Source organism: Mastigoproctus giganteus, chromosome 2 (assembly GCF_048544385.1).
Source record: "Mastigoproctus giganteus isolate SK-2022 chromosome 2, ASM4854438v1, whole genome shotgun sequence".
Taxonomy (NCBI): domain Eukaryota; kingdom Metazoa; phylum Arthropoda; class Arachnida; order Uropygi; family Thelyphonidae; genus Mastigoproctus; species Mastigoproctus giganteus.
This window is the reverse complement of record NC_143576.1, coordinates 67,535,148-67,551,515: the sequence shown is the minus strand read 5'-3', so window position 1 is coordinate 67,551,515 and position 16,368 is coordinate 67,535,148. Positions and strand designations below refer to the sequence as shown.

Genomic DNA, 16,368 nt, shown 5'->3' with positions numbered 1-16,368 from the left:
CATCTGGAGGCAGTATTATTGTATGGAAATGTTTTGTTGACACGAACTGGGTCTGTTGATACTGGTTGAAGGTCGCATGTCATCCAGGGAGCAGCTGAATTTTGTATCAGATCTATTGCACCCTGTATTACACTTTTATCCCTAAGGTGATGGCCACTTTATGAATGACAGTACACCAGCGCATCGTGCAAGAGTGGTTTGGAGAACATGACACTGATTTCCACCATCTTCCCTGGTCCCCACATTCACCTGATCTCAATCTGATTGAGAATGTATGCGATATGCTGGAGAGAGCTATTCGGCAACGAAAACCTCTTCCTTTAACTTGGTCGCAGCTACGCGATATTTTGTCTAAAAAATGGTTACAGTTACACCAGAACGCACTGAAACACCTTATAGAATCCATGCCGCACTGCATACTTGCTGTTATTCGAAACAGAGACGGCCCGATTCGATAATTGAATAAAGGTTCGTTTTTTTTTTTTTTTTTTTTTTTTTTTTTCGGCCAGTGTATGTATTACATTATATTTACAAGTTGATCTGCAAGCGTGCCACAAATAAAATTAGGGCGGCCAAGGCTGAGTATGGGAAAGCACTGACTAAGAGAGCAAAGAATTCTGTGGTGACAAAGAGTTTTTCATGTATGTGAATACAATGAAGAAGAAAACGAATCAGATCGTCCCCCACTAGTTGTGGGAATTGATGTACTGGTTGTGGGAATGAATTAATTCAATTAATTAATTCAACAATTGTTGTTGATGAATTGAATTAAGTACTTTGCATCCATCTTTACTGACAAAAGACCCGTCATGGTGAGGAGAGACTGGGCGAATGAAGCTGGAAAGCATGAAATTAGCGATATCGAACTTTTTAACTTTTTTTTCTCGATTTCTCAAGAAAAACTTTCTAGCCTAAAGGCAAGTAAGGCGCCTGGAGTTGGTGATATATACCCAGTAACTTTCAGGGAGGCGGCCAGAGAGTGCAGTGTCCCATTTAGGTTAATTATGAGGGTATCATTGGACTCGGTAGGGATTCCTTTGGATTGGAGAGGTGCCAATACATAAAGGCGGTTCTAAGAGTGAAGTCGGTGACTACAAATCGATTAGGGCGCCTCCGTAGCCAGATGGGCAGGAGCAGCAGTGCGTAGCACACGCTTCTTGATTACACCGGGGTTCGAGCCCGTGCCCACCAAATACGGAGGATGCGGAAAGGTCAGGGAATGACCACCGCATATCCCCGGAGCAACATGTCCTTAGTTGCTAATGCTCCTAAAAACCAAACAACAACCACCACGCAGTCACGACCAGTGATTGGTTTTTTTACACCGGAGGGGTGAAAATAGAAAGCAAAAATGAGAAAGAAAAAAATTAGAATTTATGACTAGAGGGCTCACGTCGAAATCCGAAACGTCTAGTCTTCTGGGCAAAATTTATTAATACAGTATATTGAAATAAAATAAAATAGAAATAAATTGTTAGCGTACTTTGTAGCGGCGATCTCTTATGTTATTTTTATGCACGTAACTGAACTGACCTTTTAAGTGCCGCATTGATCTTTTTGTGATGGAATTCTTTTATTTCTAGCTGATAGTTTTAGTGCTGAGCACTTACAACTAAAGAAATCTATGACATTTGCATTTTTGTCACTTACCGTAATCACATCTAGGTAATATTAACTGATCGTTAATTATGTCTTTCCTGCCCTTAATGGCTTCTCGTTACGCTGTCTTTTTATAAAGCCGCCGAGTAAGGGATAAAATTATTCTACTATGCATAATCAATATATTTGCCCTTAAGTTCTGTGTTAATGCTTTTTAAAAATGTACGTCCTTATGCGGGCTAATTGTGGTGCTTGGAATGCCCGTTCTCTTATCATCGTATCAGTTAATACAGTGCGGGGCTGCTGAAAACAAAATCACGTCAGACAGGCCAGCCGGAACGCCACACAGCTATGTGAAGAACTCATCTCTGACCGTACTAGTTGGACTTGAAACGTGGTATCCTGTAATTTTCGTGCGGTCATTAGCTATTCAAGCACTGCGGGACTCTGTTCCGTTTTTATTTTTTTTAACTTTTTCCCCCATTTTATCCCCCTCCTTCCCCAAGAAAAATGTCCCCCATTCAGAAAATTTTTCTAAAGACAACTTGGGAACGGAAGTGTTGAATGAGATTCCTGTGGAGATGACGCTTGGATAATTATTATTCTGTATCTGCCGAAGTCGCTCGCTTGAAAAAGACGTGCATAAAATAGAGGCGGAGATAGAAAGAATGGGGGGGAAGCATTGATAGGAAGTGTTAAATGGAATTGTGTGTGTGCTCGCTCTCCCGCTTGTTTCTTGCTTTTTCCTGAGTTTAAACACATTTCAGACCTTTTTGTTGTTGTTGTTAAAAAGGAGCAGGAAGCTTCTAAACTAAAAAAGTTTAGAATGTTTCGATATTAGTGATTGATATTCATATGGTGTAAATGACTGAAAGGTTAGATAAATCAGCAGGTGAATCTTAACTTCCTGAGCTTGTGGAAATGTCTTCAGGAAATCTGTTCATTAGCAACCCCCCACCCCTCCCATTCGTGGGGAATGATAAGCCAGTGGGATTTGAGTTTCCATGCAATTGCCGTTGTTTAAGCCAAAGTGGAGTATTTTGAAGGTTGATTTGCTTGTACCATATTTTAAAGGAACAGTTTTAATTTATTAAGCAGTGACCCTTCTGCTAAAATTCGTAGGTCAAAAAATATTATTCAGTATTATTTCTTGATGTAATAATTAACGTTCCCCCATTGTGGGGGAACGTTAATTATTCCCTCTTGTTATTTATCCTTATTTATATATTTTATTTATTTTTATCTCGAAATATATATTTATTTGTATATATATTTTTTCTATCCCTAGCTTATTTCTTTCCCCCTTTACCTTGGAACCACAAAGGCTGTTGTTTTTATTTCTTTATTCCTTTAAAGGGGTCCTCACTTCCCTTCCAAGGCCCACATGCTACCTGCTGCATAATATATTATTTCCATTAATTTATCCTGTTTGTTCATCAGAAGATCCAAGTACTAAGGACTTTATTTTATTATTTTTCTCTTTATTCTAGCTTGGATAGTTCGTACTATTAATTATAGCTCTCAGGTGTCAGTCTATTAAGACGAAATAAGGGGTATTAACTTAACAAGGATTTATTTACCATTGGTACAACAATTATTTACACATTCTAAATTATTCATGACATCAACATTTTTTTCAGCACAGTAATTATTATTATACATGAAATGGTGTCCTCCCTTAATCACCCTTCTTAAATATTCTATCTCATACACCTTTATATGGTCATATATCTCCTTTCCAACATAAACTGAATAACTCCAATAATTTTTCACTCTCTTTTACATACTCTATGGAGGAAATTTCTACTGAATACAATTCACTCCGTTAATAGCAATTAGACAATTCATGAAATCAATTCTTACTTTTAACACGTTTCTTTAAGTTTCTTATCAATATCTTTAATCACAGATGAGTAACATTCACTCACTCCCTTTCTCTCTCTCTATTTCTATTATATCTTATTCCTATCCTTACAATATAGTAGTCATCACGTTACAATACTTCTCAAACTGTCCTGTCCAATTTTCTCCCTTGGATTTCTTTACAACACCGTTCTCGTTAGTAAAATTCACTAAATTGACTTACTTTTTTTTTTTTTCTACCACCTGGGTGAGTTTCCGATCCTTCAGGTCTTCCTCCGATTTCTTCCCTGATCTGCTAGGCTTACGGCTCTTTTCTGCCTCCACGTCGATCTTCCCACACTCAGGACTTCTCCAGGTCATTCTGCCTTTCGCTATTACCTTTACCCACTAAACTATCATGATCAGACTTTCCGTACGCGTTTCCCGCACTCCGAAATTATCCTCCCACCACTCTCACGCGCCTCTCCCCGGGACTCTCCTCCAGACCTTTTCCTTTCCAGGTTTCGGGACTCTGACTCTTGGGCTCTCGCTTGTCTCTCCATCACCTTTTTTTTTTTTTTTTTTTTTTTCTTCTCCCTCCACTCCCTTATTTTTCGTCCAATCGTTTGGTAGTCCTCCATCACTCTCTTCTTTTTCATTCGCTCATTTCTTATTCCTTTGTTTTTAACCAGATTCTGGTAGGTCAAACTGCCTTCTTTGTGATGAGAGCATCCGGGCGCTACATCATCACTAGAATTTTATCTGGGACTGTCTGCTACTACTTACCTTTTAGTGACGCTTCCTTTCGAGATACCGCCCCTGAAATTGTTGAGTGCCTTCTGAGTCGGCCCGTCTGTACTTTGTTTATCACTCGAAACCGGTGCCCTCTCTGATCTTCCCTTTGGATGGAGTCCGAAACCGTTCTAGGGTGTGGGCGTTCTTTTGTCACCTGCTGCCGTGAGTTGGCCACGGCCCTTTTTCTGTAAACAAGTACCGCATCAAAACTGGCCTTCCCATTGTACTACCATGCGGTCAACCCCCCCCCGCTACGCTAATCCGGTCCCTATTTGAAATGTGCACAGCGCAAGCAAATTCTGCTGAGTGCTTGTCTGTTTTAAACATTAGATATTTTTCAAAAAAATGGTAAATTTTAAAATCCTAATATATATGTAAGAATAGTTCTTACACCATGATATGCGATCTAAACCTGTATATTATGTTGGTACTGCATCGAATGACCATCTTAGCGCTAATAGTATTATTGACAGTTTCACAACTCAGTTTCGCTTACTTGCAGAGTACAACTGGATCAAATTGAAATCCAGTTATTGCAGTTTACAACTGGATCAAATTGAAATCCAGTTGTAAACTGCAATAACTTAGCGCAATCAAATAAATATAAATTTCGCTGACATTTATTACATTTTAAATTCAAATACTGTATACTCATTTAAACTAAACTTCTTAGCCAGCGTGTAAAATCAAAGTTCAAACGATATGCGCCAATAGGTCTTTCTGAAAAATGACTTTATGAATCAGTGGCAGATTACGTTTTTAAAAGAATTCGACTTAAAAATGTGGTGGTATTTGGTGAGAAGCTGCCTCCATCTGAGGAGTGGCATTTTATTTCCAACCTTTGGCAGATTTACAGTGAAATATCCAAATTGTCATTTAAATTTCTGAATAGTTATTCGGAAGTTGATCATAGTATTTTCTATTTTCACTTCGATATACGAGTACAGTGATCCATTTAATTTTCTCTCCTCTTTCTTCGTTTTCCATGTTGCTTATACTTGACTCTTACCTTATGGTGTTTGTATAGATTGTACATTGCTAGCTCTAATTTAGTTTTATTCTTTTTAGGTAGTGGACGTTGATCCATATTGGGTGCCTAACACCGAAGAGGAGTACTTGCACTTTGGAGAGAAAGCGGACACTGAAAACCGTGCTCGGAAATACATGAATTCTGTTCGAAGAAGAAAAGGCCTTCCCGTAGATGAGAAGATTGTTGAGCATGCTGAAAAGCAGCGTACGTTAACAAGAAATAAGTAAATCGCATTAATTAATTTGTTTTGAAGTGTTTGCCATCGACTGTTGAACTTCCGTCACTTCCCCGTAACGCTCCTGGTTTTGCCGTTGTGTGGGATCATACTGTATAGCTTTGCTTGTATAGTAGAGAGAAATAAATTTTGTAGTATATATTTAACTAAATTAAAAAATATATATATGTTCATTATTTTAAATAATGTACAATTGCCCACTTCTTACTATGTTCTCATGAACGCTAAAAAGGGCTATCGTTCTTAGCCAGTGGTGAGCAGCCTTATTTTTTTAATTATTTCTTTATTTTTTTTTTTTTTAAGGGCGAATTCAGGAGGAGAAAAACATGCTTCCAGGCAACATTATAAATGATATCTGTATACTTTTTTTTTTTTTTTATCATTAATGACATTACGAATTGGCCAATATCTTAAATTTTAGTGGCATGAGTCCCTCTCCCTTTTTTTTTTTTTTTTTTTTTATTTTCGCAAGCCCCCACGCTTTACTGTGTTTTCTAATATTTTTCACCCTCTATGTCCGGAGATTATTTGTGCATCCCCTGAAACATCTCTATAGGCTCCCCAGGGGGTTTCGGAGAGATGCTTCGGGGAGTCGTAAATTATACAGGTCATTCTAGTTGGACAAAATACATATGAGCCATTCTAGACGGAAAAACACATTGATATGAGTTGTGTTTTTTTTTTTTTTTTTGGTGTTTTTTTAAATTCCAACAACTTTCGAATTAAAATTGTGAATGGAAAAAATTTGAATGCTGGCTGCGGCTTGGTTGACCAGTATGAAATGGTTTTTCGTTTTATAATATAAAGTTTAAATGCTTTTTGAACTTTAGAATGTTTGTTCCCTTTTAGCTGAGGAGCAGGTTTTTTTTTTTTTTTTTTTCGTGGACAGTCACAAAATGCTCAGCTGTACCCCCAGAATTCTAAAAAGCAAGTATAATTAATTAAAACCTTCCGTCGCTAATGTGACGTCTAACACGTCACTTGGTTTGAATTTTGGAAGTGAAATCAAATCCTTTCGGCTACCTTTCCACACGAATATTTTCTAAATAATCATACCGTATTTTCTGTTTTCATTTCGATATATAGTGAATTACGAAAAAATAATTTATATTTCGGTGTTTAATGAATAGCAGGCGAGCGATAAGTCTGTCATTCTTGTACTCAACTCCCATTTTCGCCTGGAATTCGTGAGGTGCTAAAAAAGAGTTGTCGAATAAACCAATTTTCACCGACTAAACAAAAAACAACTGAGTAAAAGACGTCTTGTGACGTGTTTTACAGTTCATGACGTCTCGCAGACTCCAGGTGAGCGCCTGTGTTTTAATGTGAAGGCTGAGCGATGAAGGAAATTTCTGAGAAATGCGATAAAAACATTATTATTGTTATTGGTTCCTCTCGTTTATTTTTGCTCGGTAATTTGTTATTGAGTTGATTTGTTATTAAAAAAAAAAAAAAAAAAAGTTAAAACATAATTTTTTATACTTGTAACAAAAATGTCTCAGACGCCACACAAGCGTATTGATACTAAGTGGATATGAAAAGTATCTTTTAAAAAGATACTTTTATATTTTTTTATGTTGCTGTACTTTTGGATATTCTTGAAGAAGAGATAAATAAGCACGGCCCATTAGGGGAGGAACATTGGGATTGCGCCCAAAATTTACTAATATTACAGTATAGTTTACGTGTACATAGGCTTTAGGGCAAGGTCGTTCAGGCACTGCCTAGGGGCGCCAAACGCCGATCCCCCTCCTCCCAAAAACAAACAATATTAAATTCATAATTTGCTAATTTACATAATTATATTGCTATTGATATACTTTTTGTAAGTGAATAAAATTAATCATTCTAAAAAATGAAAAGCTTTGCATCGGCAGGAGGGGGGGCCCATCAGTCAGTGTGGCCTATGGGCGCCATATACCTTTGAGCTATACTAGCCCTAGCCCGAGAGTGCTTAAAGTTCAAGCCTTGAACCATGTGAATAAGGAGGGAAGAGGACTTCCGCTGAGAAAAATAAACCGTGGGCTCAAGAATTGATTGCATCTACAGAAGATTGAAAATTCTGCGATCTCAATGATACAAAATGTGTTTTAAGTTTTAACACATTGCTGATCTTATTTATTTTTTCAGATCAACGCTGTGACACTTTAAATAAATGTGATATGCTTTACCAGCAGTAAATAATTGGAAATAACGGTGTCGTACCTTGCTGCTGGAAACGGTTACTCACCTCAGCTGCAATTTTTGCGTGTTCAAAAGTAGCTGTTTCTAAATTAAAACGAGCATTATTATTTTCAACATGGTTCCACGAACCTCAGTGATGTCTTCTTCCACCTCTACATTTTTTTTTTTTTTTTTTTTTTAACACCGACAAAATCACTTAAATCACCAATCCTTTTATACTATTATTCATAACTCGTGGCCTTAGTTGCCTTAGTACTTTGTTAGTTGGTTGTCTTAGATTTTGCACAAAGGAGATAAGGTGTTAGCGTGTTATTTTTAAATTCCTGTTTGCACTCCGACACAACGACATGCATTCGAACAGTTCACAATCACTGGATTGCAAATACTAGAATGAATGCTCGTTTGTTTCATTGCAACTTGCAGCCCACTTGTATGTAGCACTTTTTATGTGATCGTTTTGAATATTGCCCCCGTGGTCTACTCATCAGAATCGTACAAAAAAAAAAAAAAAAAAAAAAAAATCAAACTCTTAAATTGTTTCCAGCGATACAAACGTTGACACTCGAGTATTGTATAGAGCAGTGGTTCCCAAAAACCGTGTGCCTCGGCACGTTGATGTGCCGCGAGAATAGGTAAAACACTATTGAGTTCAATGGCAATTACTATTTAGGTGTGCCGTGAATATGCGTCTTTTAACTTCAGGCGTGACTTGGGTGACAAAAGATGGGAACCACTAGTACAGAGTACTCTATACCAGTGGTATTGGAAGCTACGAAAAGCCACTTTATATTGCGATCGTCGCTTGATAAAATTTCAGTGGGAGGATGTGAAGGTGCATTATCTAACAGTCACAAAATGGTTTCACAATCACAAAGTGATTGTGAAACCATTTTGTAAAATACATATATAAAAAAGGAGAAGACAGTCTGAATTATAGACTGCCCGAATTAGTGAAGTTTTACTGTTTATTCAGCAACTGAATCGAATTTTAAAAGTACAATTTAAAGTAGCAGGTATGTCGTACTGTAAAAGCGACTAATTTAGTAAATTAATTAGTACATGTTTGATATATACGTTTCAAGTTTTATTTTAGCCAGCGAGTTATAAGTTACCTACGTGGGTGGTAGAGGCTGAGAGTTTGGGGAAATTCAAAGGTCAGCTGAATAATTACGTACGGGTGGAGGGACACGCATAGATTGTCTATTTCATTTTCTTTTATTATTATTATTTTTAAAATTTTATTCGTATTATTTTATTCTTTATTTATTTTTTTAATTTTTTTTCTGGCTGGTGCAGTATGCCATTGCACCATGTGGCCATTGCTAATACTAATATTCCTATCACTAATACCTCTTGTCCTGAATTTTTCGGTGTTAAAACAAATGGTTCGCCCTCAATGAAAATGAAAGTGTTCAGACTACCAGATTTTCTCCTGAAATTGCTTTTATGTTTACAAATTTTTTTCGTTGCCACAGTTTTCGTTTGTACAGTAATCGAATTAAAATAATTAATTATTTGAATTATCTTTAGTAATTAATTTCATCACGATTTAGCAGTGAATATAATAAGTATTACAAAACACTTCACGCAGTCGTTATTTTCCTCCTTGCTAATATATAGGGATGCTTTTTCTGTAGCCTTTTTCGCATTATTTGTGTAATGCTTCTGTTTATTATTATTATTATTAATTCGGTAAAAAATTGTTTTGTAACATCTTAGGAACTTGATAAGCAAGACATCAGTCCAGCTCTCATTCATAAGGTTGATAATAGAACTGAAAATCAGATCTGTTCAACAGGAAACTGTAAAGTCAATTTAGCACGAACAGTCAGATAATTTATCAAGATAAATTATGAAGGCCAGGCCTACAATCTAAAAGGTATGAAAATTGCTGCTCCTGAGGGATGAGTATTTTGTGGAAAACTGGATTTTCTTTTTCCCCCCTGTGCGATAGAAAAAGACTTGATGAATGTTTATGCTAATCACAAATGGCTTCTAATATGTTATGCTTTCGGTTCAAAGCGACCTGCGTTTTTTTTTTTTTTTTTTATTTATCATGAAATAATGTAACTCAGTATACTCTATCTCAAACGGCCAACGCTTCTAATATTTAGATGCGGAATAATTAACATGTTATTGAATAATTATTTCCCTAGTATAAATGATAATTTGGAATTTCTTTTCTTTCTCTCTTTTTTTTTTTTTTTTTTTTAAGTAGAGAACGGTCGTATACAAGGTGCATTCAAGTTATAAGGTCTCCAAATTTATTTCTCATAAATTACACAAGACGTAAAGGTTGCACTTAACTCACTTTTCAACATAGTCTCCTAGAAGATGCAGACATTTTTCGCAGATGTTCTTCCAAACTGTGAAGGTCGCAGCAAAGCTTCCTTTGGAGCTGTGTTCTGCCTACTGGTAAATAGCAGAAGTAGCTGCTTGTCGGTTGGGAAACCTTCTGCCACAAAGAGCATCCCTCATCGTTGGAGGCAACCAAAAGTCATTAAAAAAAAATTCTGTTTATACTCCGGGACTACCAAACGGTCAGAGGAGTTCACAAGATAACAGAATACAAGGAACAGCACCGTATTTAGTAGTCACGGGCTTTAACCCCGGTCACTCAAGGCACGTGTACTTATGCACCCGCGCGCAAGGTCAGGCGAGTATGGAAGTTCTGGGGTAACTTCAGCTTTGTTTTCTTTAAAAAAAAAATTTGCACATTTCCAGAATGTGCAACGCTTCATGGGTTGAAGTTGACAAGATCAGGGCTGGATTTTTGTGTTCGTAGGCCCTAGGCACTTTTATTCCGATATGTGCTAGGGGGGGGGGGGGATTTCTTCTATTTTAAGACTTTGATTGCGAATCACGTCAATTAATGACTCAAGTTTCAACTATAATAAATGATAAACCACCTCAACTGATGTAGCGACCATCACTTCGATTCTTCTAGTTTCGAGAACAATCGCTAGACAACGTATGCATATTGAATTGAAGCTCCTAGAGTCGATTGCAAATATCACGCGTAGAAATGGCTCTCGAAAACTTTTATTTATTATTATTTTTATTTTATTTTTTCCCTTCCTTCGTAGGCCCTAGGCACTACACCTATGGAGCCTAATGGGAAATCCCGCCTTGGGCACGATTGTCTTTTTGTTCTTTCGAAAGCTGCCGTGGAACCCACCAACCTGACACCTTGCACATTCTGAGATCTTCGTGGAGTATGGTATGCATGGACCCAACAGAAATGGCTGTAGCTGTTGTAATTTCATCCACTGTTGATCTTCTGTCACCCAAAACCATTTCCTCAACTCGACCGATATTGGACTTGGAACGATTGGTTCACGTGCTTCGTTCTCGCAAGACTCCCGCTCTTCACGAAACTCAGTACCCAGCTACGAACATAAGGACACTTCTGACATTTCCCAATGGATTTCAATTGGAGCTTTCGGGTGAGATGTAAAAATCGGATCGCGACGAGTGAAAGATGATGCACAATGCAGTGACATACTGCATTGTGCTGCCATCTTCTGAAAACATTCAGAACTAATTGGCAGTTAGAATAAAAGCAATCAGGCGCGTATACTTTGATTATTTTGTGAGAAATAAATTTGAAAACCTTATAACTTGAACGTATCTCGCATACGAATCGCTAACCAGACTTATCCACAAGGCATTCACTTTTGCTACAGTTCATATGTCATTTTAGTGACTGAACCAAATCCCTCTCATGCTCATTTTCATTTTTGCTGTATACTGGCGCCTCCGTAGCCAGGTGGGAAGGAGCAGCAGTGAGTAGCATACCCTTCTTGATTAGACCGGAGTTCGAGCCCGTCACCACCGGATGCGGAAAGGTCAGGGAATGACCACCGCATATCCCGGAGCAATATGCCCTTAGTTGCTAATGCTCCTAAAAACCAAATAACCTAACTAACTAGCTGTGTACACTCAGCTTCAATGTCTAAAGACCATTTAAATTCATTGTTAGGGTATTATAAATTACCTAAATTGTCTTTACATTTTTAGTTGTGTGTAGTGATCCAAACGTTCCACTGCTTTCTATATCCGATTCTTATTCTGCTTTCGTAAAAGAAATGCATTAACTAAATAACTCGCCTCTAAGTCCACACAACCAAGTTTTTATATGGAGAGATTAAAAATAAAAAGGAGAGAAACTGTGTGTACCCAATTAAAAGGTGTACTACCTATCCTGAAATGCATTCCAGTGAAATACCCGATACAGGGCATTAAAAAAATGAAGAAAAAAAAAAAAAAAACCGGTGTCAAGAAGAGAAGTGCTCTTGTCGAAGGTTCATTCTCGGTCTCTATGTGATTATAATATAATAAGTAACTGAATGCCCCGGTATGTCTACTAATAGTACCTTAGGTAGTATACTAATTTTTAAGTCAAATTACTGACATTACCCATGAAAATTACGCCAGGCCTGCGGTGATAGACGAGACATTTCTGCTCCCTGGATAACCTTAATATGGTCTCCTTGTTCTGACCAATTTTGATGAAAAAACATGCGAAAAGAATTTATTTGAAGCTTACCTTAAAACTCATTTCTGTGGCATAAAGCTAATCATATGAAATGTAGGAAAAGTATCAAGAATAAAAATTGTAATTTAGTGCAAAACAATATTTATTAGTCATGATTTAATAAGATTTCAAAATAATAAAAATGATGTAATGAGAAAAAGGTAATGAGAATGATAAATCAATTACAATACAAGTAGTTCCCGATTTTACGTTAATTCGTTCCTCCGCGCGCTCGTAAAGCGAAAACATGTAAAGCAGGAATATTTTTCCCCTAGCCATAGACGTAATGTTAAAATCAGGGGTTACGTACTCAACAATGAAATTAGTTAGATAATTAGTTTATGCTTAAACAATGATTGATTTGTCCAAAGATATAAAAACATAGCTTCTAAAATCAAGCAAATTATAATAATTAAGAAATTATTTCTGACTTACAAATTAAAGAATGTTATTAAAGAATGATTATTCTTCATCATCATGGACTAAATGCACACTCGTTGTTCACTCATTGTTGGTCTGTTGTCTCGTCGCTCGTTGTTGGTTTGTTGGAGGCACAAGGAGGCGTCTTCTTCAGAAATGCGTCAAGAGGCGTTTGTTTCCAAGATAGCCTTCTCTTTTCTTTATAAATTTCACGATAGCATGCATAAACATTTTTTAAATCGGTAGAAACTTTCCTAGTATGCTCCATATTTGAACCTTGTGAATCGAAAATCTGAATTTCTTTTTCTGTGTGTTGAAAAGCTTCGTCTATCCCCTTGAGAGTGAAGGAACGAACAGGAGTTTCAGCTGTGAAATCTTCTTCTTCCTCAGCTTGTTCACATTTTGCTATTTCAAAGAGGTCTTCATTTGTGAGCTCTCCATTGTGTGCTTGAAACAGATTAGTGACACCAGTTGAAGAAGGGTGCCTCCGTAGCCAGGTGGGAAGGAGCAGAAGTGCGTAGCACACGCTTCTTGATTAGACCGGGGTTCGAGCCCATCACCACCAAATAAGGAGGATGCGGAAAGGTCAGGGAATGACCACCGCATATTCCCGGAGCAATATGGCCTTAGTTGCTAATGCTCCTAAAAAAAAAAAAAAAAAAAAAGTGGGAAGAAACGTCAAGCGGCAATTGGTTAACAATCTGCTTCTCTTTCGTTTTTTACGATCTCTGCTGGTTCTTGAAATCCTTCATAATTATCAATAAACTGAGGACACAGTTTATTCCAAACATCCTTCAAGTTCTCTGTAATTTTGTTCCAGGTTCGTTGTATTATTTTATTTGCATCTAAAATATGGAATTATTTCCAAAATTCTTTTAACAGTTGGACCCCCCCCCCCTCATTATCAGTTGCATTAATTAGCATGTCAAATGTCTTTTGAAGATAATGAACGCTTTAAACGTTTAAATAACGCCCTGGTCCATTGGCTGAAAAAGTGGTATCGCATTTGGTGGCAAAAAAATTATTTTGATATTAGGGTGGTGATGTCGCAGAAATGGTGAGTGGCAGGTGCATTATCTAAAATAAGAATCACCCGAAAAGGAATATTTTTATCTTCACAATATTGTTTTACTTCAGGCACAAAGCGATGCGAAAACCAATCTTGGAAAGAAGAAAAAAATTTGAAAATTTATTTATGTTTTTTATATGATCGAAGATTTCAGTGAAGAGGAACGCATTTCACCATAATAGCGTAAAAACCCACACAATTGCAATTATCGGTATTTAAATGCAATAACATCGAGTTTACTATCCCTTTATAATTTGATTGCACTAACAAAAGCTAAATAAACCGGAAAGTGCAAATTGTTTTTATTGTTTATGGTAGTGACCTCCAGAAATGTGTTTTAGAAAAATATCACAAAGGCATTCAAAATTGATTCTTATACCGGAACATATGATAAAGATGACAGTGTTGTGCATTTTAATTATTTGAATTGGTAACTAATATAATTTTCATTACAAAAAAATCACCTTTTAGAGACATAAATAGCTTAGTTATATAGCGAAAATTTCAACTTCCGAGATCTTGGAACGAATAACAAAAAAAAAAAAACAATGTGTTGTTGGGTTCACATTACGATATTTTCATGATCCGGTGGTGTTCCTGGAACGGATTAATATCGTAAGCGGAGGTACACTGTATTGTATAGCTACGAGGGTGGTTTGAAATGCGGTATTTATGAATGCTTAACATTCATTTTTTGCAATTGATGTTGATACTTGAGGAAAAAAAAAACTCATACAAAAAAAAAAAAAAAACTGTAAGAAATGTTTATAATTTTTTTTCAAGGTCCAGTTCAAATCCAGTGAAAACTGCTTAAAATATTTTTGGGGAGAGTTTCATACATAATAAATCAATTTCCCTAACACATTTCAACACTGACTCAGGAAAATCGGACACACTATGAATGAATTTCTATATTTAAAAAAAAAAAATTATTAAGTGGGAAACGTCATTATAATAATACACTCTGTATGCTTTATCGCGTACTTTTTATGCGGGAATGCTTTTTTGCCCGGGAAACTTCTTACGAGGGAAATAAAACATTACAATATATAGGGTTGAAAGTTTAAGATATCAAACCTAGTATTGTACAGGGTTTAGTTTCTTATGCAGGAATTTCTTATCCGGGTTCTACTGTACATAATTTTGTAATTCTCAATTTTTATGATAACAAAGCTAGAAATTTCACAAGAACTATGGCGCTGGAAATTTTATTCATATTAGAAACTCAGAGGCTCGTATCTGGTGAGTATGGTCTTGGCACACCCAGGGTTCTGACCTGGATATCGTCATTCTTCTTTCTCTCTCTGTCTCAGTGTAATTCAGAAATTTTTTTTTTTTTTTGTCTGGTGCAGCATAAACCTCAGGCTTCCTTGCACCATATTGCTAATAACAATAAAATCAGAATGAAAGAAGTTAAGTAAGCTGCACATCGCTTTACATTTTAGTTTGTTTGTCGTTATTTGGTTTTTAGGAGCACTAACAACTAAGGCCATATTGCTCCGGGGATATGCGGTGGTCATTCCCTGACCTTTCCCCATCCTCCGTATTTGGTGGGCACGGGCTTAACCCCGGTCTAATCAAGAAGCGTGTGCTACGCACTGCTGCTCCTGCCCACCTGGCTACGGAGGCGCCTTACATTTTAGGCAAGTTTGATTATCATATAACAGAAGTTAAAAGAGTGAAAAACTTCTACGTTGTACTCGTGAACAAGAGAGTGTTCTAAAAACTTGTATGTCGATTTAAAGGTGCGTGCACATGCATACATAAATGCACAAGGACACGACATACGTGTATGCATATGTGCCCGCATACATCAGTATATGCATATATATATTTGTAACACATTGTTGCGCCTTCGTAGCCAGGTGGGCAGGAGCAGCAGTGCGTAGCACACGCTTCTTGATTAGACCAGGGTTCGAGACGGTGACCACCAAATACAGAAGCTGCGGAAAGGCCGGGGAATGACCACTGCATATCCCTGTAGCAATGTGGCCTTAGTTGCTAATCCTCCTAAAAACCAAATAACAAACAAACTAACAACAGTAATACATTGTATGTATCATGTACTTGTATATGTATCTGCATGTGTGCACACATGCAATGATGAGCCAAAACATTATGACCACCTATCTAACGTGATGTTAATCCTCCACGTGCAGCTAAAACGGCTTGTACCCGGCGAGGCCTGTAAGGTCCAGGGTTGAGACGCCGTAGATCGGAGTTCTTGTTCCAACAAACCACAGATGCTCGATGGGATTGAAACTTGGGGGTTTGGAGGCCAGGGCAATACGTTTAAGTCTTTCTCAAGTTGCGCGAACCAGTCTCGAATAATCCGGGCGGTGTGGCATGGTGCATTATCCTGCTGAAAGACGGCACCGACAGAGGGGAAGACCGGTGCCATGAAAGGGTGTACCTGGTCAGCAATGATCTTTAGGTGATAGATTTTTATATTCTTAAGTCAGGGTGGCGCCTAGGAAAATGCCTATCTCCACCTTGATCACCTGCGACAGCACAAAACCTCTGTGAAAAGGCCTGAAAAAAGTGTGTCAGGCCTCTTCATACTAGGGAGCAGCCAATACCTAGGCAGCTGCTGCCTAATGTCCGTCCCAAGCTCGAGGAGCCTGGTCTGGGTCCATTATTCACTGTCAGTGCTCAGC

General features: G+C 37.5%; 1 protein-coding gene across 1 annotated transcript in view; it reads left to right on the top strand.

Annotated features, from left to right (window-relative positions):
• LOC150089325 (elongation factor-like GTPase 1) overlaps nt 1-5,593 on the top strand; it is a 549,838-nt gene extending 544,245 nt beyond the window's left edge. Inside the window, exon 23 of the mRNA XM_090389043.1 lies at nt 5,305-5,593. Coding sequence (XP_090245169.1) covers nt 5,305-5,493 — 189 coding nt within the window. The 3' untranslated portion in view covers nt 5,494-5,593. The remainder of the gene's footprint in view (nt 1-5,304) is intronic.
• The last annotated feature ends 10,775 nt before the right edge of the window (nt 5,594-16,368 follow it).